The sequence below is a fragment of the Apostichopus japonicus genome, chromosome 4 (assembly GCF_037975245.1).
Source record: "Apostichopus japonicus isolate 1M-3 chromosome 4, ASM3797524v1, whole genome shotgun sequence".
Taxonomy (NCBI): Eukaryota; Metazoa; Echinodermata; class Holothuroidea; order Aspidochirotida; family Stichopodidae; genus Apostichopus; species Apostichopus japonicus.
Window position 1 is genome coordinate 8,404,456 of NC_092564.1, and position 25,381 is coordinate 8,429,836.

The window sequence follows — 25,381 nt, forward strand, 5'->3', positions numbered from 1 at the left end:
AGACAAACAGAAAACAACAAAGAAACAAAAACAAAAAAATAAAATAAAAAACAAACTGCAAGGAACCATAAAGCGCCATATTTGCATATATGTTAGAGGGAGCTGATCAGTTGGCCCACCTCGGCAGTTCTCTGCTTGACATTTAACGATGGACTCTCCACCGTCAGAGGCCTCAAAGGAGAAGTCGGGATTAGGTGTATCACACTGGGTAAATTCCAGACACAGGTATCCAATCTCTCCACATCCCAGCTGAGATACGTCAAAGTCGGCCTGAAGGTTTTCAAAGTAGAGTGGACCGCCGGGGCTGAGAGGAATAGCCGCCTCATAGCTGTCCAAAATCTGTGAGCTTAGCGGCTGCCTGGCTCCAGATCCATCGTTGTTACGACTTCCGAACATGTTGACCTTCCACAGACAGGCGCCTGAGACGCCTCTGCTGTAAGGTTCCATGTCAATTGTTGCATCTATGGTGACTGGCACTGGCTGGCCAGAGGGAATGAAGTCGGGGACTTCGCGAGTGAAGTCCAAGTTGGTGGCGACCACACCTGGGGGGGTTAAACAAGACGATACCATAATGATAAATTGAGACTCATGTGTGGTGAAGTGAAATGCATGTTTGACGACCAAACAGATATGTATGGTATTCCATCAAGTTATCCACTAACTTTCATCTTACCTTTGGATTTTAATCGTACTACTGTTTCTAGTTTTCTGTACTGTCCAAGATCAAATCTCTCATACAACACGGTTACATGCTATCGTAAGACATTAGATCAAACACATCTGTGGTGACATCACTTTATTATAGCGCGTAGCCCTAAAAGGTTAATGCAAGAGCGAGAAGTGTTACCTTTGCATCTATCCGTTATGTCAACACAAGTCACAAATGGATCCTGTTCTGGAATGGTTCCAAACTCATAGTCAATGCTAGCAGCGGCATCCTTTTCCATCTCCATGCAAAAATAGGAAGCTTGTGAGCAGGTAACACCGGACAGGTCGGCTTCGATCGAGATGCCTTCAAAGTCTAGGTCCTGATCATACAACAAGGGAGTGTCCTTGTACGCTGGCGTAAGAATTTCTTCCTTTGGATCGTACTTGGGACCACGACCGTCATCTCTGGGGCTAAAGTAAGACTTGACCTTCCAGAGGTCTTCTCCGGCTACCGCAGTGCTGGTTGGGTGTCTGACGGCAGTCAGATCCACCACTAACGTATTGGGTTGATCTTCAATGATAACATCAGGCTCGGTTAGGTCTGCATTCAGTTCGGTAAAGATGGCCTCTGTAATGGTGTAACGAAAGAGAGAATAGAACCACAGTAAGTACTAGATAGAGGAGGCAACTCAAGAATACATTCACCAGTACTGTACACCAGTAATAACGGTCAAAATTATGCCAGAAAAAATACGAACACAAATCACCAGCTACTCCATTGTATTGACTTTAAACACACACAATTGTCAATTTTCGCCCTTGTGGTCTGACTGTGACTAATCCGACTACAATTACACACAATGAAGACTTTGCTATGTTATAAATAGTGATACCAGTTAACAGCAAACTGGCAAAAATGTTTCTATGGTATACTCTTTCATAATTCAACATACTTTTCTGTTCTTGTAGAATGCTTAAGAGAATCACTTGTTTTTAAATAATACAATCACATTCCTTTGTTTCAAAGCTAACCATACAAATACATGGGTCCCCCAAATGTTTTCAGTGGTATATATGCCAATCTGCAAAACCTGATTTTGTTCAAAACAATGGCAAAGCAAAAACACACCGAACAAACTGGCTTTTAATTCTTGGCAAACGGAAATAATGAAAGCAAAAGAGGAGGAAAAAAACGATAAACTTACTTGCTCCACACGGAAGTTCTTTACAAGATATGATAGATTCCTCTGTACCGAGGAGTGGATCGACGGTTCTGAAGGAATACTCCGGGTTGGGATCATCTCCCCTGGTGAACTCTACACAGACGTGTGTCAGTTCGTCAGTGCATCCGACCGATCCTACATCAAACTCGGTTGTGATACCATCTATGTCTACTGGTTCTCCAGGGGTGAAGGTAGTCGAAGCCTGATCTTGGTCCAAGATTTGTCGGTTCTCGTTGACACGAGGTCCGCTGCCACGCCCGTTGTCGCTTCCGAAGATGGACAGGCGCCACAGGTCGTCGCCCTCTAGGTTACGGGATGTCGGCGTGAACAAGGCGCTGGCATCGATGGTAATGTCCGTGGGTACTCCCGGTATCGGGTTTGGTGCTTCTAGTTCCCAGTCCAAGCCGGTCGCGAATACACCTGGTATGGGGGAAATCATGGGACACAATGAGAAGCATCTTGATCTTCTAAAATTTGGCAGAGAGTTTGTTAGTAAAGTGTGTGTGATTTGAATGTTTTGTCTTGTATGTATTTTATGTCTGTATGTGTTTTTAGTGTGAAGGCATCCATTCACACAGAAACATAAACACAGAGGGACGAACATAAATTATAACATATAGCCCATGACTGAGGCCGAGTGACCTTGGATCTGAACAACCATGGACATCATCAAAGTCAAACAAATCACAGAAGGCAAACACAATTCTTGTCTCATCTCAAAAAGACATTTTCTTGTTTTTTTTCTTCTTTATATATTTGAACAAAAGATATCATGATGGTCACAAGCTGGTCAGAAGGTTCACACAGACCAAAGTCATGTGGTAAAGAAGAATAGAAGAATGACATACTTGCCCTTTTCACTTTGCTCCTGAACTTAACCTCGCTGATGCTGAGGTACAAACCAATCCATCTTCTTGTCAGCTAAAAATTGGTACCTGTTTGTTAGTAACATTTAGGGTTTTGACACATAGAATAAACACATAAAGACACATACACATATAAACAGACACATGAAAGGCCACCAGCACTTTACACAAAAAGTCACTTACCTTTTTTCTTAGAAATAAAGGATAAGTAAGAAAGAAAAAAAAGGAATACTTACCCATCTATTTACACACTTGACCTACCTCACCCTATATCAGGCACTTCACCTGCAAATACAATAACTATAAATGATTCTTGAGCTTGTAAAGCAGACCTTGACAATTCAAGCGGGCACATGAAACCATTACAGAGGGATCTGGTATAGGGATAAGGTTGAAGACAACATCTGGTTCAAGGCCTTTCTCCAGCTCGACGCAGACAAAGCGGGCCTCTCTGCAAGATATCTCGGATGCATCCAAGTTGTAGTTTACCCTCTTAAAGACCATTGGGTCGGTTAAGCCAAGCATCTGGTTCTGCTGTGACGGATTTAAAACCTGCAAAACAATTCAAGAAAGGGGAAAGAAATTCATTTCAACAATTATGATAACGGCTACTTACTAAAATGCAGTAATTGACTTTAACTGACCTCCATCCCCGTCGCCCCCCCCCCTCCCCCCCCATGATTGTGCTATGTATGTTGATACAAATGTTCAATCAAACATTCAGCAACTTCAATGTATTGAATTGGTATCCATAGCCTCTTCACAGACATCCTTGACATCAAACAAAGGTATCAAGCACAATAAGTATAATTCCCATCTCAAGTGCTTACCAAACAAATGTGCAGAATGGCTTGAGAAAATGTCAACTAATCTTGAGGATTAGTGAAAAAAAGTTTGTTACAACTGTTAGAATTTACATCTAATAGGACACAAGGACAAAAGATATTTGTAATCAATTGCCCCATTCAGATTTAACATAGAACAGAAATGAACTGTTGCAGTGGTGATTATGAAAAAAAGAAAAGGAAAAAAAAGACAAACTATATTACTAATCATACAGGCTTACAAGTAGTTCTAAGTTATTAAGCCCAAAAAACATCCTCCTCCCCTCCCCTCTCCGATCTCTGATATTGTTATTGTCAATTTTGATCTAAACATTTTGACAGATCAAGAAAACGATTTGTACTATAGTATGTTACCTGCAGGGTCTCGCTGTATCTTGTCCCCGATCCATCCCTGTTATTGCTCCCAAAAGCCCTCAATCTCCATAGTCCTTGCCCGGCCACCCCTACTTCAGCACCTGTGACGGACACCTTCATTCTGATTGGATTTGAGTTGGTATAAGGATCAAGTGCACCGTTCATCAAAGTGTTTTGAACCTGTAGCACTTTGACATCTGTGTAACAGAAACACAAATCATACTCATGAGGTTAGGATGACACTTCTTTGTCCAGGTCTCTCAATATATTCATCATTTTAATTTGATTTGGACATTGCGTTGAGAACAATTCTGAGGTTAACTCTGCCTTTCATGCACCAGTGATGCTAAGTTTTAGGTCATTGTTTCTATAAACAGTTTAACAAGAGTCCTTTTGGCTCTTCAATAAACAACAGATAGCCCAAGGGGCTGTCACCTGCAAATCATTTGTCCTGGGCAAAATTTGAGACGCATTGCAACCTTTACAATTGGATTGATATCAAAAGTCACGCTACAGGTTTTTAGAAACATCATTTTGGAATGCTCGAACTTGTTTTTACTGGTTTGTAAAAAACCAAATATTTCCCGGTCATTCCTTGAAATCATTGAAAAGCTCAGGTTTGCCATAAGTTGTTGCACAGCTGCTGTTCTAATTGCTAGAAGTGTCGTATATAAATTTAAACCAGGGAAATTTTGAATATTTAAATTTAACTTGAAATAAAAACTTATATTTCAACCTGGAAAATATCTTAAACCCTGGCAGATACTAAGACATGAATCTCTCTCTCTCTCTTGTCACTTCTCTCTCGGCAAGATTTAAATCTGAACAGAATGAAAGATATGTACATTGTGAATGGCAGACCACCACCAAATGAATCAAATACAATGCATGACTGACACTCACTTGCTAAACAGGGCGATTCCTTGCAGAGGGTAAGAACATCTCCAGATGGCAAAATTGAAAACTGGAAGTCTGTGGATGCATTCAAGCTTTTAGTAAACTCCATGCAACCGTAGACAAATTCTGTGCACCCAATGGCTGCCACGTCGAACATGGCAGCACCGTTAGTGAAAGTGAGCTTTTGAGAGATGAGGTCGTAGGAGCCTTCGGTATCATCCAGAACCTGACTGACGTAATTAAACCTCTCTCCGGAACCGTCTTCAAATTGGCTCCCAAAGAGACCCAATCGCCAGAGGTAATCGCCAAAGACTTGACTGCTTTCGTCCGTGAAGGTAACTTCGCCGCTTATGGAAATCGGGTTTTCTATCCCTGCAATGACGTTATCCGCCCGGTAGACCCAAGAGAGACCGCTTGCCACCACACCTATTGAAGAAGCAGTTCCTCTGTTAGCAAACACGCCAAAAGTTATCTTTTTTGATAGTAACATTGTGGGGAAAATTATCAAACAAATATACCTGATGTGACCTAAAAAATGAGTATGAAGAATTTTAACCCTTGACTCAAGATGATGAGAAAATTCTGACACTGATGTCATTAAAAGATGTATCGTTTTTATTCCTTTGCCGAAGATCACTTAATGTAGTCAACATTTCAACTCTCCAGCATTGAAATAGTAGCAAAAAGCATTCTAAGTTTATCTCTTCCTATGTTGCAAGAAACACTAAATGGAACAAATTTTACAGGGGTAGTAACTGTTACTTATATATAACATAAACACCTCCCTATGAATGTCTTTCTTGTGTCAGAGGATACCTGTTGTGTGTTTTTCTCTTTCATAAACAGGTTCTTGCTCTATTTATTTCAATACTTTGCATCTAATGAAAGTATATTGCATTAATATGAACATCTTTAATGCTATTAAATTAAGTCTCGAAGTGATATTTTTCGCATAATAGTCCTTAAAATGATTTACATATTTTCTGCTACTGTAAATTTTATGCTACTTGCAGGATCAGCATTGTTGTAAATATTTTAGAAAACCAGACAATGGGTAACTCAAGTCACAAACTACAATAAACAATTTTTATATCAAGCTGGTGGCTCCAATCAATTCCTCTTTTCGGAGACATTTCATTGTCCGAGTCTTGAATGTCTGGGAATAATTGAATGAATCAGCAACACCGAGAGAAGGTAATATTGTAATCTTTTTACAGCAGGCTAAAATTTATAGGTCAACATAACATCTACAGGATCATATGGTTGGTAAAGGTGTAAAGAGTGGTCACATGATGAGGTGAAACAAAGTATGGTGATGGAAAATGATAGTTAGTGTCCAAATCATGGATGAAGAATGGTAATACCTTGTTACTGACTACTGGAAGACGGTTTGGCCTTTTCAGATGCGTTTTCCTCGAGCCGCTTGGTTCCTTCTGCTGGGATGGAGCTTAAATGGAACTCTTGACTTCCCATCATGCGACTGGGATTAATTACATGTGAAATGGATGGTTTGGGCATCACATGAGCTGGGTATGGATGAATGTATGGGTATGAAACCTAAAGTAAACAAATGAACATGTGTGAAACACCTCTGACAAATGAAGCTTGTGATATACTTACCGACTGACCCATCCCCACTCCCCCCCCCCAACCCCTCTACCATAGGGAATTGTCAGAGTCATGGGACCCTCAAACTATTCCTCTATGAACAACCCAGCTAAGGATGGACCGTGGTGAGAGTGAGAAAACTTCATAGTGCATGCATCTGACACACCTGTACAATCATTGGGAACGCATGAAATCATGACGCTCTCATCGGGATGGGGGATGAGTTTGAATACTGTGCTGGGATTGTCTCCTTTCATTATCTCGACACAAATGAATTTTGCCTCGTTGCATGCTCTGTTTCTCATGTTCAGGTTGAAGTCCACCTCTTCGAAAACGGTCGGACGGTCCAAGAAGAGCGTCTCTCCCTGCTGCTCTGGAGTGAGAACCTAGATGGTTGATAGAATAGAAGAATAAACAAGAGAGAGAGAGACAGTAAATTCTTTGAGAACTACAAACTATTTATTAATTTACCGATCAAAGATCGATTTGTGCGAATCAGTTAGGTTTGGCTTCCCCATGAAGAGATGATGCCACAAGCAGAAAACAAACAGCCCTCTATAGTAAAACTTACCTAACTCAGACACAAAGGTGTGCACACCAGACACTTTCATTACATGGCATCCATGTAAGGTTTAAAAGTAACAAATGTTTCCCATAATTTCTCAAACGTAATGTTTGTTTATACAAAAAATATCAATGCATCAAAACATTGGTTCTCAAAGATAAAGAAATTTCTATTCAACTTCTATTGTCAAACAACAAAGAATATATATCTGGACTATATATCTAGACTATTTAGCTAACATTTAAGTTATGGGTTCTCAGAAGAAATGGTATTTACCTGATTAACTTCACCAATCCTTTCACCTGAGCCATCGTCATTTCGGCTACCAAAGGCTTTGAGCCGCCACAGACCCTCTCCAGCGACACCAACGTTACGAGCAGTCATCTGTACCCTAAGAGTTAGGGGATTTCTGGCGGTCTGGCTATTGACCTCACCAGACTCCACAGTATGACTCAACGATGTCAGAAGTACATCTGATAGCAAATAATAAAGGCAGAGGCAATTAATACTCTTGTAGCTGTCAATCAAAACAGATAGAAGTTTCAATTCTTTAAACCCACATTTTTCATGCTTATTTCATAAGATACAAAGGTATGACCGAAACAGTATTTGTTGCACATTGTTACGATTGATCATGTACATATTCCTCACAGAGCCATGTACCTACCATGCGACTGAATATTTCTCTCAATCTCAGTAGGGCATCAATGCTGTTACAACCATCGTGAATATTCATAACTTGAAGAGGAGTTACGACAGAAAATAGTTAACTGTCTCGGACAGATTTGTTGCAACATTTCCTTCATCTATGAGCTAGTTTTTTGAAGTTCATCCCTTAAATTTGATCGTTCCTTGTGTGCTTTTTTGCGAGACAAAAGTAACAGACGATATGTTCTTCAGATGCCCAATGTTTCCTTTGATTGGAAAATTGGTACTGTACCAATAGATCGGCCAGTAAAATGTTGCATTAACAGTAACAATTACATACACTACACAATACACGGCTGCAGTAATTTTAGTCTAATAGGTGGTGACATAACATAGCAAACCAATCTTTTCTTAAACTTGAAGGTGGTGTTATATCAACATTTGAAAAAAAGTCTTACTCGCAAGACACTCAGATTCCTTGCAGAGTGTCAGAATGTCTCCCTCCGGTATAACGCCAAAGTAAAAGTCCGGATTGGGATTGGAGCCTTTGGTAAACTCCATGCAGGCATACACATACTCTGTGCAACCAATCGCTGCAACATCAAACATGGCAAGACCGTCGTTGTAGTCAATCTTCGTGCCTACGTAATCAATCGCTGCTTCAACCTCAGTCAAGACCTGGTCCACGTAATTGAACCTAGGACCACTTCCATCTGAACGGGTGCTTCCGTAAAGACCTAGACGCCAGAGACCCGTCCCAGATGTTGGAGTACTGTCTTGGGTGAAGGTGCTGGAAGCGACGATATTTAAAGGGTTTTCCATTCCGGCAATGATGTCGATTCCGCTATAACGCCACGACAAGCCGGTAGCGAGGACACCTGTTCAAGTTTTAAAAATGGTATACACAATTATCAGTTAGCATGATATTAAATTGACTAGTATGATCTAAAATTTCAAATTTATTGTTTATAACAACTTGTTGAAAGTTCAGAAAAGCTCACTGAGGGTTGGAAAATGCTGCAAGTGTCTTATCTTCCAATCTTTAATACGAAAAACGTTTAAATTGCAACATGGCACACAGTGACCTTTTAAGTCAATTTGTCAATGCCATGAATACTGTTCTGATTGTTTGAGATTTTTCATTCCTTCAAACGGGGAAAGTTACACAAACTAGCAACATCCATAGTAAACCAACTGCAGATGAAATAGGTCAACAGCTATCTTTTGTCGTTGAACATCTGTACAAGTTATAGACCTGTATACACGAAGTGTTGTCTGTCTTTCTCAATTCTGGGCACTATTTTCACATATTTACTCCAGTCACCAATCAGAATCACTGAAGACAATCCACAGTTAGAGGCACATAGATCATTGACAGTACCAAATTAGAGCATATTGTTATATCAACGATTGACCAGTACGTATAATGTAATCTAGAGCCAAGAAACTTCCAGCAACAATTCCAAAACAACAAATTAGTTTCTGTCTTGGAGTTTTCCTACAATTTTTATAGTAGAAATGAAAACAGATCCATGTTGTTCATTACAAACAAGTAGAAATTGATCATGATGATTATAAAATATATATCATATACATAATATATAAAATATATATTAATATATATATATATGTATATATATATATATATATATATATAGATATATATAGATATATATATATGAAAATCGTAATGAGTTGGAAAATCAAGAATAGTGAAAAAACTTCCAGCCCCCACCGGGATTCGAAACACGGGCCTTCCGCTCTGTACGCGGACACCCTTACCACTATTCTATGGACGCTGATTGTATGTCCTGAGGTTCGAAACCGGAAGGTCGTAATTCCACTGTAGGCGTTTGTCACCTGTATCGATCAATACTAGTTCTGTTTTTGGTGACATATTTGCCTCACTCTAGAGATCAAACATGAAGCTAACCAACTCGAAATCATTTGTGATTCCTAAAGCCGGATCTCGAAAGAGATATATATATACATACATATATATATATATGTATATATATATATATATGTATATATATATTATTTATATATATATATGTATATATATTATTTATATATATATATAAATTTCTCCTTTCTTTCTGAAAGGCAGTTAGTAGATGCAGGTTAGACATTGAACAAGGACGAAGAGGATAATACAGGTTGTCTGTTTACTTACATTGAATGTTTCCGTATGATGTATGACTCTGTCGAAGCTACTGAATGAGATATTTAAACAGACAGTTGGACACTGGTAGATGGCCTACATGAAACACAAAATGAATGACTGCTACACTTAAATGAAATGAAACATGCATACTGTAGTAGATGCAATTGTACCTATAGAGGTGAAAATACATGACAATGATAACACACACACAAATATCACTGTATATCACTATATCAAATATCACTGATAATAATAATTTAGGAATCCGATTGAAACCAACCCAAATGTCTATCCTGGTCAATTTGAAGGTTTTTAAATTTTTTTAAATAAAGAAATGTTTCCTTTCAATCAACTGACTATTATTAAATGATGATTTATACAGGGGTGAGGGTTTCCTACATCTTGAGTATTCCAACAAAATTATGACTATTCCAAAACAACCCTTGACCGGAATCACAAAGCTCTTCGATAAGTTTTAAAATGCTAGTAGCCAATCTCGAGGTCAATGGGATGAATTCAGTTATATTCATTTACTCATACACTATCCAACATGGGATGCTATACATGGGTAAAGTTTATTCAGATCTTGCGTTGCTCACACAACTTGCAATAATTTTTGGGTGTTTCCTTACTAGACTATTCACAGTTGTACTGTGAGGGGAATCAACTATCACGTGTGCTATCCACATCAGTTCCAAAACTAGACGGCTCTCGAAGTGACAGATCTGTTACTTCTATAGATCTGTGTACAGTACACGATATTCAAACAGCATTCTATTCCAAACAAGTTCAATCCAAATGGTGATCACAACAGATACGATGAATGGTAAAATATAAAGTACACATACGTACACATGGAGTGATTTTTCTCTAAATTGACATAAATTCCATGAAAAATGCAAAATGAGGGACAAAAACAGAAACATTTTGACATGTGAGATGGTACATTGACTACAATTATCTGGTAAATTGGACAAAGTACTAACTCCTGTACATCTTCCATTACAGAATATGAGGAATAGCTACCAGTTTGAAGCATAAACAAAAAATGTTGTCACCCCTTCAGATTGCAACTAACATTTCTCAATTTAAAAATATTGTCCTTTATTCCTTTCTAGAACCCGAAAGCCAACAGCACTTACATGTTGTATCTCTTCTTAAGATCTGCCGACATGTATATAAATTGAGAATTGAGCCTTAACAGATAATGGAGAATGATGATAAAAAAAATTTTAAAAATGTTTTCTCTGATTGTCAGATGCCAAGCAAATTGGTCCTTTGTACATAATTGCAAAATTGGATATTTAGTTATAGCATATTATTGGTATTGATTGCTTGAAAAATACTTGGACCTTTTCACGATTTTGGAGCAAGTTCTGTTGTTACATAAACACAGATCTTGCGCAAGTGTATAGAGACATATTGCAGATCATAAAATTACAGCAAAATGGTCCTTGCACAGTGCTCAGCAAATTAAAATTGCTCCTAGGTAGACAATTTCATAAACTTTTCCTACAAAATTATAAATCATCCCTTTTCTTGAATATCAAGTTTACATATTTAGTAGTAAACCTTCTGTCCTGTGTGAAAGAAAATCTTCTCCAAAGGAATGCAAGCACTTTTTGTTTTCCTGCTAAATTGGGGTGAACTTTGCTCTAACAGCAGATATAGAGATGGATCTGAATCAATTTCAATCTTTACCTGCTGAAATTCCTCTTAGCACTCACCTCTGCAATCTGTTATTTCATCACAGTCCGTAAGGACCCTGTCCGTTGGAAATCCATTAAAGTTAAAACCGAGATCGTACGGCACGACCGGAGCGTCTCCCCTCTCGAGTCTGGTGCACACAAACTTAAACTCTCCACAACGCCCTTCCAGACCATCAAATTCAACTGCAACGTCTGAAAATCCAAATGGTTCTTTCTTTTTGAAGTCCATAGACTCTTGGTCTACGCTAAGAGACTGTTCCCTGTAAGAATACCTTCGTCCAGTTCCATCTGCTTTGGAACTGATCCAGCTGCTAAGTTTCCACAAATCCTCTCCTTTTGCACCAGTTGTGTCAGAATTTTCTTTAAATTTTATATCAACATCTACATTTATAATCTGAGATTTGCCTGGTTCAATGAATGTTCCAGGCTGAATTAAAGTGATCACTTCTCTGGCGATGACATCTGTCAGAGGAAAAGCAAAAAATGAAATGATCAAATTTCTTCATCATCCATCTTTTCTTACTGTACTCTTTAAGGTCACACCCCCTTTTTTTTAATTTAAAATGTTATTTAGTTTCAAGGTACAACTTTCTCCAGGCTACTAAATTTCACTAAACATTAGTAAATTGGTTCTTGATTACTAACATATTGTAATGGTGCTTGATTGTTAGTTATTTTGTGTCATTCCAGTCATTTCATATACTATTGAATACACAAACAGGACTGATGGGGGGGGGGGGGGATCATGAAGTTTACAACCCTGGGGCAATGGATATTTAGGATGGGTGTGGGCAGGAGTGAAATGTCTCTCACAAGATCACATGTTTCATACTCACTGTAAGGGCACAGAGGACAGCATTCCTCTATTAATATAAGTGGATCACTACAGCTTTGCGCTGGACAACTCTCTATAATGCATGTTGTGGTTGAGTTATAGCAATTACAAGTTGTACATGGATCCACCTTCCATTCCGACTCACTAACATGTGCTGTGCCTCTGTAAATGCATGGTAAGTCATCTACCACATCTGAAATATGAAGCAAACGTTAAGGAAACTATCTAAAAGTGAATAATACATGCATTCAACTGTGCCATTGGTTGGAAACTAAGCTATTGGACAGGGTGGCTACTACACTACTACTACAACAAGACAACTTTCCTACTGCATATCTTTACTTTGAACATGTTACTTTGAATTTATCTAAGTGAGATCTCTTTGTGACCCATTTGAATATTCATTTTCCAAAGGGTATCAAACCAAGATGTCAAATGCTGACAAATTTTAAGATATTTTAAATATAAAATGTCAAAAACTGTACTGTAAGAATCTTTATGATTTGCTATCTGTAAGTTAAAGCTCATAACTATTTTTCCTTATCAAACTGCTTCAATTTGTTGCAGCCATCAATTCACTAGTTACAAAGGACAGAGTTTGCAAATGTAGGTTTATGTGATCCACTGTCACGAATAAACAATCTTTCAGAAAATGAAACTTTGGTTTGTTATCGTTCATTGATCTTGCAGTGCTTTAGGTACAGTGCTTGGTGTGCCATGGGGTGGATGGAAACAATTTGACCACAATGAGATCGAAAAGTGGAATCAAGTTATTTTAAGTCTTATAGTGCAAAAGGGAACTAGTAACACAGATAAAAATGACAGGATATCTCCAAAAATAATGTGAGGAAATGTGTGGATAAATATCAACTAAATTAAAAAAAGCAAAAACATACAAACAAACGAGTAAACAAACAAATAGCCTACCTTTATCAATCTATCAATCCTTTTCTATGCTTCACAAAAGCTCAGTCTCAGCATGCTCTGGGGAAGGTAGCTTGTGGCACCAGTAGTGAATGCTCCAACAGGAGAGGTTGTGTATGCTTTATATGTGCTAGCCAACACAATATGTACTTACATATTTGCATTACATATTTTATATATATATATATATGTCACCACAGAATGTTAACCAATATATATATATAAATTTGAATCTTACAAATTAAAATTTAAAAGAAGGTAATAAATAAGAAAATAAAAAAACAAAGGCTACTTGTGTGTGACCATGAGATGCTTTTCAAAAGGATTATCTACAAAACTAAATTATTTATAAAGTATTGACCCATGTATTAAAACATTATAAATCAATTTGTTTTTGCACAAACTGCGAGGTATTTTCTAAGTCATTTTTCCTACATCTGTGGGTAGACCACACAGCTGCTGCTTATTGGCAACTGTGGAGGTATCTAAAAAAGATCACAAAGAATTCAAGTTAGATGTTAATGTTGATGAAATATTTGAATGTTGAATAAAGTGGAGAATAAGACTGTTGGATATTGTTAGGGAAGATGGATGATGCTTTTCTATTTTACAAGTTTCTTCAACAAATGAAGGTTTTATTTGTGTCACATTTTTTTTTTTTTTTCTTGAGTCTAATTTTGATTAGCTGAAACAGTGAAATGATTGGACAGTTGGTTATAGATGTAATCTAAACAGTTTTCTGTATAGTTGTTTCTGAAGAGAGATTACAAAATTGATGCAGCTTAGATGGCACAATTTTGAAGCAAGACAGTCCAGAAATAGGTTTTTAACCTTTGACCTTAGTGAAAACAGAGTCGAAGGAATATTGGCTTTTAAATTTCCTTTGGTGACTGATATCAGAATCGCAAGCCTCTGTGTGGGACTACAAAGTTTCCTGTGCTGACAGATTCTGGAAAAGCCTATAGGTGTGCTTTGATCCTATCTAGTTCTGGCGGAAGGATAATTTACATGGTACCATTTTAATTTGGTTGATCAATTCTAAACCTTCCTGGAAGCTAATGCCAAAAAATAAAAAAAAATAAATTTATGTGTAAAAAGAGACCTACATTTTTCTAGTTTCTATAGTTGACAAGAGCTATAATGTAGGCATGATAGGAATTCTTGAAATACATTTGCCAAAGGTCTAGTTGTTGGATAGTTCTAGTTGTCAATGGTTGAGGATATATATTTTGAGCAAGTTTGATTTTATGTCCAAAGCAAGAAAGGGTGAGTTGGCAACCAATGCAGCTGTCAGAAAAATAGTTTTCTACAAAAAATGAAAGTGCTTGCCTATATATTGAGCATGGTGAGGAGGCATGCAATAATAATATCAGAACACGGAACCATAAGGGCAAGTTTATAGTTTTGATTTACCGAGAGAGAGAGTGAAAAACTAAAAGCTGCAATCTAGACCAAAACTTTATAAAAGCTTCAAACTTAAAATTAGATTCTAGTCAAAAGATTATTCAGAAAGGGGTATAAAACTGCACAAATCATGCTATAAGGAGAAATTTGCAGAGCTCAGCCTTAATCAGTTATTCCTTGGAGGTCTCTTTCTGGTAGCACCTGTCACACCTAGTAATTATTGGCCTGGGAACAAGTTTCAGACTGATAGGCACAGGTGCAGTCTGTACTGTTTAGAAACTGTAAAACACAAACTCAAACTAATGGTCCAGTTTTGAAATTCAGCACATTTTTATTATTATTCTCTTTTTTGGGGGGAGGGGGGTTTGCTGCGAATATTAACACCCCCAATATATGCTCCCGTGAAAAGATAAAAGAGTGACAAATAAGGGATGTGTAGACAAATTACAGGCAGGGTAAAATATTGGTGGTGACAAAATAGAAGAGCATCATCCAGAAAGATACAGGGGAAGACAGTCAGAACAATCACATAAGAAATGGAAAAACAGCAATGACTTTAAATGTCCAGACCAACGACTGAATAATAAATAATATTCTGGACATGGCGGATCAAATATGTAATGAATATGCAAGCAAAAAGACAAGAGCTCTCCCCATGCATGACTGGTGTAGTTTGTCCCTTCTCTCTGAATCTTCTATAAAATATAGACAACTTAGCCTAAACTGTAAAATCACTATAGCCTGAGTGGTATAATCTTATACTGACTTTAATTTTATTTAAAGTAGATCTCTTCGTGCCTTTCAGTTTAATCTAAAGATCATAAATAATCAACTAAAATGCCCTTATGTACAGTAGATCAAGCAGAGACATCATCTTCAAGAAATGTGTAGGCTTCTAACTATGATATATACTATGTGTTAGTCTTCTTACTAATGTTACTTGTTTACACCAATGGAAATATAGGAGCTTTTAAAGGATTTTGGGGGGAAACAGCAGATCTATAGAAAAGTAGCAACTTTGTTCTAGCCATGCATAGAAGGAGGTAAGTTCTGATTCTTCCTTTGAAGTTGCAATGTGTTAATTCATATTAAACTATTCATGTGAATTAAAAACAATTTTTCTACAATACAGTAGGTTCAGTGCATATGGACAAGCTGATATGTACTAAAGTTCCTATTTTGCTTTTCAAGATAACAGTTATCATCATAATATTTAATCAAAGAAAAATTTATGTAACAAGGAATCTACTTGAAACCATCTACTGTGTCTCATTCCCTCTAATCCCCCACCCCCACCCCCTTCACCTACACTACACTGTAATTCCAACAGCAGCTTAATATTTACTGTCAAGAATTATACTATTAATCACAAATTCAACCACATTGTCTGAAGCCTTAATTAAGTACAGTAAGAATAGGAGGCTACTGCTCAATAGTTGATTGAAAATTGTCTCCAACACAATTTAAGTCTATTTCTAGATAACTTTTAGTCAGAAAAATCTAGCATAAAATTTAGCAACCTGAAACTTCATGATTATTTTCAATGAGGGAATACTAGTTGGCTCTATAGATTTATACCAAAAAAATCTCAAAACTAGAGAACTATTGACAAAGTCGAACTAAAATTTCAGACAAGATACAAATTCTCATTTGACTGATTTGAGGAAACTAAGTTGTAGACATTTATTATTGCAAAACAGCAAAATTAATATCATATATAAATTGTTAACCTAATAATAAAAAGAAAAGAAAAAAGAGAGGAAAAGAATAAGCCCAATGATTGAATACAATGTAGTATGAACCTGTAATGTCCCTGACAAAAATGCTGTTCTTTCAGATTCTAATAACTGTTACCTACATTCACAGACACTGTGGTTTGACCTCAATGGCTTTTGCCTGGGAAGTACCTCTTTTCAGACAGTGTAGCTTGCAATTTGCCTCAGCATTTTAGCCACGTCTGCATAAATTCCACAGCATTCCGTAGCGGTATTTTGAACTGAGGTCACTCTCTCCATCAGCAGTAAAACTGATTCGACTTACACAGAGTTACCGGAAAGGAAGTGTAGGCCTACATTTATCAAAATGGCTGAACTACAGAGACTATCATACCTTGCAATTTAATCATGTTCATACTACCAGCTATAAACTTCTAAAACATTCAGAGTGCTTATGCTACTGTTTTCACAGACAATGGATTCATGTTTTGCATGTATCAAACCCAAACATTTAACCCTTTTAGGAAAATGGACAAATTTCAGAGTTAAATATTGCAATAATTTAACAAGGTACCAAAACAGTGAAGACTTTCATATTCGTATACCCACAGAAGTTTTTTCTCAACAACAAGCTGTCACAAACCTTGAACAGTAACTTGGATTGACGCTGACATAGATCATATGCATGGTAGACTCCTCTATGAATTGAACTCCATGGTTGATAATTTGCCACCCTTTGAAAACTAACTGTTAAAAACTTCAGAAAATGTGTCTTTGGAAGATAATTTTGTTTGCTTTCACTGTTCACCTACCAAATAGCCTTCTCAATTTGTTTAAGTACATACAAATAACCATATCTAGATGACATACAGTTATTATAATACCCCTAAGATTTTTGTAATGCAGGGGTGGGACGGAAGGGAAAAGATGTTATCCTGTTTAAATGTTGTTATATATATGTTGTTCTTGTTGTTGTTTATCCATCTTCTACACTACTTCATTCACCCCCTGTATTAACTAATATTGCTTCCAACTAATGAAGGACGAATGACTTATGTGTAACTATGGCAACTAAAATGATAGGATGATCAATGATGCTATCACAGTTTGCAGTTAAACTACAATGTGATGAAGTGAATATGCAAATGAAATGAGTCTACAAGCAAAGACAAAACAAAAATAAACAGAATTATGCAAAAAGCTCATCTTGTATTATTGAAAGAATAGTGTGCAAGCAAAAAATACTACAAAGTCAATTTGTTTAAAACAGAAAGACACATAGATAGAAGCTAAACAAAAAGCTGCGAAATGATATGTAACTGTCAACTAGTATTTGGATGTATTCTATGTAGATAGTGTGAGTCCCTCGGTGATGCAGGCAGAGGACAATGACCCCAGCCATTAAAGATTAAATGATTGATTGATTGATTGACTGACTGATCAATTGATGATGCTCTGTGCAGATCAGCTGCATGGATTTTTTAAATGACACAATCATGAGCAAAATGCTGAGTTTAAGATCAATTTAATTTAATCACAAATACTTATTCTTGTAGCCTTCGTATATCAGCACTCTCATAGTCACCACAATGTGTATACTGTGTTGTAGCATAGAATAATACTGAGCTTAGGCTAGGCTATGACATTATCATCATACATATTTGTAGTACAAGTTCCACACAAGTTCATTATAACACTTTCATTAATAGAAGTTGTTTCCTAGAACTGTCAATTATTATTTCCAAATATCACTTCAACAATACATATTGTACTATATCCTACCAATAAAATTAGTCCAACCATAATAATGTAGTTCAACCAGTACAATGTGCTAAATGTGTAAATGTATACCCCCAAGTGATCCACAAGCTACCTTCCCATTGATCAAATACTCACCAATCGTATGGGGAGCAAACTTTTTCTCTCATTAAATCGCAAAGCAGAGGGAAACAATTCCCTTCCAGATACTCACAAATATATTTTGAAGCATGCATATCCTGATTTATTTGTGTTCTATGTTAGTATATAACTGTATATCACAGTTGATCCTGCTACGTATGGGCTTGATTCAGTCAGTCGCAACAGATAAACCCTGATCATCAACATGTCTATGGCTTAATATTTTAGAAATTCAGAATTCACAGCATAGGCTGATCTCTTATTATGTCGTTTCCAACCATAGGGAGTATTGGGACAATCTTATCCTACACTTTATCCGACGAATGTCACCGCACTACCGTACGACCAGTAACTAGGCCTACACAACATTTAGGTAACCGAGAAAAAGAGTTGAACAAAGAACATTAAAATGGCATTTTGTTCATAGCTCATGTAATACTTTCCTCGACAACCGCGTTCAAATTTCGTAGAACAAAACTGGATGAAATTCGTGTTTCGATGATACGAAAATCAATGTTTACTAACTGGTAACCGAATCATGCATGGGGAGCTACTGCTCCAGCTTGCCTATCCATTCGACAAAAATGACAAAATCTAAAAAAGTAATATCAACGACAAAATTATACATTATGCTAACGTTTTCGACATGAAATATGGTTCAAACTCACCCTTTTCAATCTTAGTGACGCTATCCTTTTGTGCAAAGGTGGCCCCGATGAGGGCTAGCACACACAGTAGACGTAGGGCTTTGCCTACAACGGAGCTATACATGGTTGCACAGTCTCCGTGAACCTCCAGAAAAAATAAAATTGAAAATTCAAAGCCCCAAAAAAGAAATTTCCCAGGCAGGCTCTCAACCGACTGCCAGGGCTACTGTTAGCTTATATGCTGGTTATTATGGGATATGTGGCAGAGCAGTGTCACACTGATGGCCAATGGGTTCTGGGTTGCCGCTAGCAACCAGACTACTAGGTAATTTGACACGCAGCTACTTTTCCTGTGTGAGCCAGTGGTGAACATGTAAGGCCTTACACAAACGCCTGTTGTGAAACTAGCTTGTGCCCTTGTCCAGTCAGCAGTAAAACCGATACAGGATATTTTGCAGACACATTGGGTTTACTTGTTGGGGTACCTTCTGTTAAGTGTATGTACTTTTTGCTGGTTTGCAGAGTGGCAGGTTTGATGGAGGAGATATTTCCTTCCTGACTCACAGCTGTTGGAAAGTTTGATGGGTGTAAATGCAGCTATAAGCAGAAAACACAATTATACTTGAATCTCTGAAAATTAAAGGAGCTTGGCACATCACAACTCCACCCTAGGCTCTGAAACCACACCTTACAGAACAGCTCAAAATCTGCTTGAACTGTATAAACTAAATGGTCGATTGTCACTTTTACAATGTTTGCAGGGCGGAGGGTTGATGCAAACAAAATTTGATTTATAAAAGGAAAATACGAATAAACAAATATGTAACAATAAAAATAAATAAATACATACAAATTAAAAAGTTGGAGAGTGGTGGGGTAGAGGGAGTGCCAAGAAAAAGAAAAAAAACTAGCAAAATAAGTTTTGACAGGTTTCAGTTTGAGTGTACCTTTCACTTAAATGTTACGTTGATTTTAATTAAGTGCATTGTCTGTTTTTATATTGTTCAACCAATGACAGCCACTGTAATTGATCATGAAGACTTTAAAACAAAAAGAGTTACAGATCATCCTTTGCCACAATTCCCAATATAATTGAATTCAAATAATGCTACAAAAAAATTCTAGGGAAACTTTTTTACATTTTAATTGCAATGCTTCAGTCCACACAATGTAGTGCCCATATGCCCATATATCTTCTACAAAATACATTAATTTGTATAAGCTAGCTACTTTAATTATGAATATATATCAACCACCACACGTTTTTGAGAGATTATAACTGAAAAATAAAAACCAGAGAATGAAAAAGACAAAAAAAGTGCTACTTTCCCCCTTTCATCCATTCTGCATGGGGTTGTGGGAGAGGCATGCATATGGAGGCCGGGTAAGGGGGATTTTTTACCATATCACAGAAGAAGTAAAAAAGTTTCACAATAAGCAATTCTACACCGCTCTCACAGCAAATATTGCAATAAGCCAAATCTCCTTGCTTACCCCAACTTTCATTTCAAAGAAACACGCCTTTAGATGCATAATACCTATATGTGGCCCCTATGACATGGGACACTATGGACAGATGCTTGTCGATTTTTTTTGGCCTGAAGGGAGATTTATGATCCGTAGCTGACGCACTTGTTGTGTCTGACCCTATTGGCATCAGTCAGGAAGGAAATCACAGTTATCACCAACATCTGTATGGCTTCCTGGCAGGGAATTGTGGTCTTATACTCAAAATTAGATCATTTCTCTGCAGGAACCATCTGTATAATGGCTTCCTCCTAACCTGTCCATCCGTTTGGCAAAATGCAATATGGTTTACCTTCATATTTCTTCTCTTACGAAACGTTTATTGTATGAGCATTGTCTACCAGAGAGAAAAAAAGTTAGTAGCCACATCTTATTTTCTGCAAATTTAAGGCAAGTTGCCAATAAATCATAATGAATCAAATTCATACAGCAAATATGAAAAAGGTAAAAGAAGAAGCTAGTACCATAATCAATGAAGAATCAAACAATCTTGTTTCAGGAGGATGCTGTGGAAAGAGTGAATGGCGGAGGTGGGGGGGGGGGGGGGAATATGAGGAAACTTAACCAATGAAAACTACCCAACAGAATTTTGCAGACACCTATGTAAAAATATTAAAACATTTCTATTGTATTGTTGCATGTTTCATGATTGGACAGGGAGAGGGGAATTGCTAGACAAAACTTTTCATTGTGGGGGATAGAGGGGGGGGGGGGGGTAAATTTTCGCATATTCCTTGTGTCTGTTACAATGTACAAAAGGTGGGGCGAGGAGAAAAACAGGATACATAATATCAAGTTAGGTCACCTAATTTTATCTTACTTCAAAATAAAACTATTTCTCCAAAATTATACCACAGCTAAGTAACATCAACTGGTTTTAATGTTGTTCCTTTAAAAGCTATTTTGATAAGATATCACAGCAATTTATTTATTCCTTACCATGTCTGGGAAGCCACAGAATAATCCTTAAATCATACTAAACCGCACAAAGACTTACCCCCCCCCCCCCTTAAAACCCTGGTATACCACAAATGCCAGAGTTTTCTTATATCTAGGCTTAGATATAGAAATGCTAAAGCCCCCACATTGGTGTTATTGCTATGGTTGGAGGCACTGAAAAGTTAGTGTAGATGGCAGTGGTTGGAGGATGTTAGTTCACCATGTGCAGTAACAAACAAGTATTAATACTGCGCCACCGACTTGGTACTGGAACATCAATCTCAAGCATTCCGATTTATTTTATTATTTTTGTCATCGGGTTTGAATATCTCTGGTCTTAATTTCAAAATTAACTGTTAACATCATGTGTCTTACTGTTGCCCTAAACTATATACATCGTTGAAAGATTGAACATTTCTGTGACAGAAAAGCTCTAGCGCCCTCTTTTTGAGGTAGCATAGAACAGATACAAAAGTGTTGCTTGACAGGTTATCTATTTTATTTATTTAACATTATTAAGGGTAAACTCGGTTAGCGTAAAGCTAATCTCCCCGAAGCCCTGAAAAACAAAAGCAAAAGTAGAATAAAATATAAAATAATCAAATAAGAACAATAAGAACAATAGTGATTGTGTATCGGTTGTTTTTCAAATAAAACTTGTGACTCTAGCAATTAATTAGATTGGAGAACCACTAAAAGCAGTCAGTAATGAAAAGAGAGAGAGAGAGAGAGTGATACGTTTATTCGCTATTACTTGTTTGCTCGCTGTTGATGAGTTTGGTTTGCTTTTAAAGTGTCCTTTATTTTATATTTTTCTAAAAGAAGTGTTTACCTAAATAGAAGTAATCCCTCAGCTTTGGAATGTGTGAAGTATTTCATAATTCTTGCAGGAAACAAAATCGTCCACCCTCTGCTCACCCTCCCTTCCTCGTTCATACAGCTTTAAACGTTCTTAACCATGATAAGCAATATCGTAATCTTCTAGTGAATTGACAATTAGCTTTCTTAAAGCCGATTCTAACCATGATCGGTCCAAATAGATATTAACCTGCTTTGGGCCCGGTGACAAGTACCGAAAAATCTCGCCAAATAGTGGAATTGACGAACGGCTAGTATTGATATGTAACGTGCATTAAATAAACCAAAAGTGTCCCATTTACTCCTTAGGGCCCATTATTTACATTTAGATATCCTTCTTCTTTAATCTACCGTCGGGTCCAACCCCCCCCCCCCCCCCGAAAAAATAGTATTAAGGCATATAGACATGGTACACACTAAGGGGCGATGGGAGAGGGTTCACTCTGGGGCACAAACTTCGAGTGGCATTGAATGTGTGACTTTGATTTGAGAGGACGAAGCACAAAGTTACTTCAAAACCTTGCAACAAAATAGAACCGCTGTTCATACCGCACGAAAAAATCCTGGTCTGATTTGTTGGTTCAACTTTGTAATTATATATTCTTCATAATTGATTAGTATAGGGCATTGATTCTATTTCCCAACAAGAGAGCACCTTTTAAGTAACAATATGACTGTTTTTAATTAGAAGAATGGAACGATGGCACTTTTTAATAACAAATGGAGCACTTTAATTGATAATTTGTGATTTTCACAAAATAGATGGTGGGGAAGGCACTTGCTACAGGCGCGTATCCAGGGGGGCGTTGGGAGCGCGCGCCCCCAGGATAAGAAAATGAGGAGAGAGAAAAAAAGAGAGGAAGGAGAGGAAGGAAGGGAAAAGAAAAAGAAGAAAGAGAAAAAGGAGAAAAGGAGGATGCAGAAGAAAAACGCTAAAACACCGGGAAGAGGAACAGTGACATAATTACAGCTCTGATCCCTATTATATACACAGGGTAGTCAGTGACGGATCGAGGATTGTGGAAGGGGGATGCACTTCAGCCTACCCCTTACACCGACAACTCCATTTTGACGTTCAATTTTCCCTCTCTCGCTAATATATATATAGTATTTCATGACGCGTGTGTGTGTATGGACGCATTAAACAATTTGTAAAATTGTGCTATGGCACCAACTCTGGCTGGTCTTGACTCGACCGAGTCGTCGAGGAACATGACGCATTTCGGTATTAGCCCAGGATCTATATGCGAACTGCACTAGACATATGTCCTTCGATGCAACACTGCCATCCAGAGAAAAAATGTTATACACCCCGACTTGAATGCTAATTGTTACCACAAACCTAGTGCCGTAACTCATACAATGAATCTAAAAATTAAATTCCGCATGCGATTTGAGAATTGAGCACATTTCCTGTGAATATCCTGAAGTGGATCCAAGGGCGTATCATTGCCGGGGGGGGGGGGGCGCACCAATCGCTGCTACAGATTGTTCCCATCTGCATGAAAACGCGCGCCCCACAAGCCTACGCCCACCCCTCTAATCGGTTCCCGATGAGTTACGAAACTTAATTAATGACCTTCGCCCGTAGTACCAAGACTTTGAAAAAAATCCGGCACCACACCACTTCATCGATAACAAGTGATCGGGTTGTGTTTTAGTGACGTCTCGAGGTCGTGCACTCCCGATTTTGCAATTTCCCAAGATCAGGCCCCGAAAAATCCCAAGAAATCCCAAAGACACTATACTGTATGGATATCTAGCGATATCTATGGGGATGAAAATCCCAAGGTCTTCCCTAAACTGAAGGCAAATGGAGAATCGAAGCCTTCAGTGTGTAATGAACTGTGCGTCTTTCGAAATGAAAAGAATGTGGGCCAATAAACAGAAGAAAGTTATTAATTTCAGCCTCATTTCAATTATTCGAATTTGTAAAGCAAACAGCAGATATTACATCATATCGGTGAGCATGAAAATGGCGTTTCAAGATGAACAGCCTCCAAACTGTAGGCTTTGTGTGTAGTGTTCGGTTTCGGAAATATCTGGTACTTTTTCATTTCCTTCAACGAAGTTTTATAGTAGCCGTTATAAGAGGTTTTAATATTTGTACACCAATACATGGGCGCATATCCTGGCGGGGACAGCGGGACGCGTCGCCACCCAACCTTTTTTTTCAGTGGTGGGGACATGATATACCGTGTCCCCACCAATTTGTCTTGACCAAACGTTGCCTTTTTAAATGTCCCTGTATTGAACTTTGGCGCAGTTCAATTGATCCAGAATTGTGCAAATGCTATACTATAAAAGACGAGAATTATTACTATTGACACTGTTAGGCGTGACTTCTCCGCTGAAGTATTAACACATTCAATCATGTGAAACATAATCTATACACGAAACTGTTAAATTGTGGCCAGCAAAACGGACTGGGTGCGAACAAAACAATCGTTAACAACTCACACTGTGTGTTGCCAATTTGAGCTAGCTTCACGTCCAGTTCTCATTTTATTATATTTATCACATAGGACGGAAATCGCATTTGCGGCAGTCTATAATTATTTTCTGGGAGAGTACCCCAGACGCATCGTATACAAAAGTCTACTTGGATTATTTGTCCCCTGATTTTTTTTCTGCAGACGCCCATGTATTTCCCCAAACTAAATTTCTAAGCCTTAGATAGTATCAGAGAACAGACACGCGTCCCCACCATTATCCAAGACTGATCTGCGCCCATGCACTAATAAATTAACTGTGTCTGAATTTTCAAACATTCCCTCAACATTCTTCATCATACTCCCTCTACTCGTGCAATTTTGGCCGGTCTGTTAGGGGTTGAAGGAGGTTTTTCTATATTGGTTGTCCATAGATGAGATTTTGTGCAACATTATGGGTATGTTTTGAGGTGAATTTATTTTAAAATTCTGAACAATTAATGGGCTTAAAACCTTGAAAAGTGGGGCTAACAGGTATTGTGTGACGCTACGTAGAATCACCTACAAAAGCAATGATCCACAGGAGATGCCATGAGGTCGAACATGATGTGTGACTTGTGACAATCTTGATAAAGGTTATGGATGAAAAAAAAAACTATTGGGAAATACTT

General features: G+C 37.8%; 1 protein-coding gene across 4 annotated transcripts in view; it reads right to left on the minus strand.

The window, feature by feature from the left end:
• Positions 1-19,396, minus strand: part of LOC139966344 (uncharacterized) — a 63,718-nt gene extending 44,322 nt beyond the window's left edge. Inside the window, exons 1-9 of one of the 4 annotated variants that reach the window (XM_071969244.1) lie at positions 18,976-19,396; positions 12,367-12,558; positions 11,549-11,992; positions 8,113-8,532; positions 7,283-7,479; positions 6,608-6,827; positions 4,840-5,259; positions 3,937-4,133; positions 3,070-3,289 (exon numbers count right to left, since the gene is read on the minus strand). In XM_071969244.1, the coding sequence (XP_071825345.1) occupies positions 3,070-3,289; positions 3,937-4,133; positions 4,840-5,259; positions 6,608-6,827; positions 7,283-7,479; positions 8,113-8,532; positions 11,549-11,992; positions 12,367-12,558; positions 18,976-19,078 (2,413 nt within the window). In that variant the 5' untranslated portion in view covers positions 19,079-19,396. Of the gene's footprint in view, positions 1-3,069; positions 3,290-3,936; positions 4,134-4,839; positions 5,260-6,607; positions 6,828-7,282; positions 7,480-8,112; positions 8,533-9,830; positions 9,915-11,548; positions 11,993-12,366; positions 12,559-18,975 lie in introns of those variants that run through there. The other 3 variants (XM_071969247.1, XM_071969248.1, XM_071969246.1) reach the window with 3 other exon arrangements.
• Between the last annotated feature and the right edge of the window lie 5,985 nt (positions 19,397-25,381).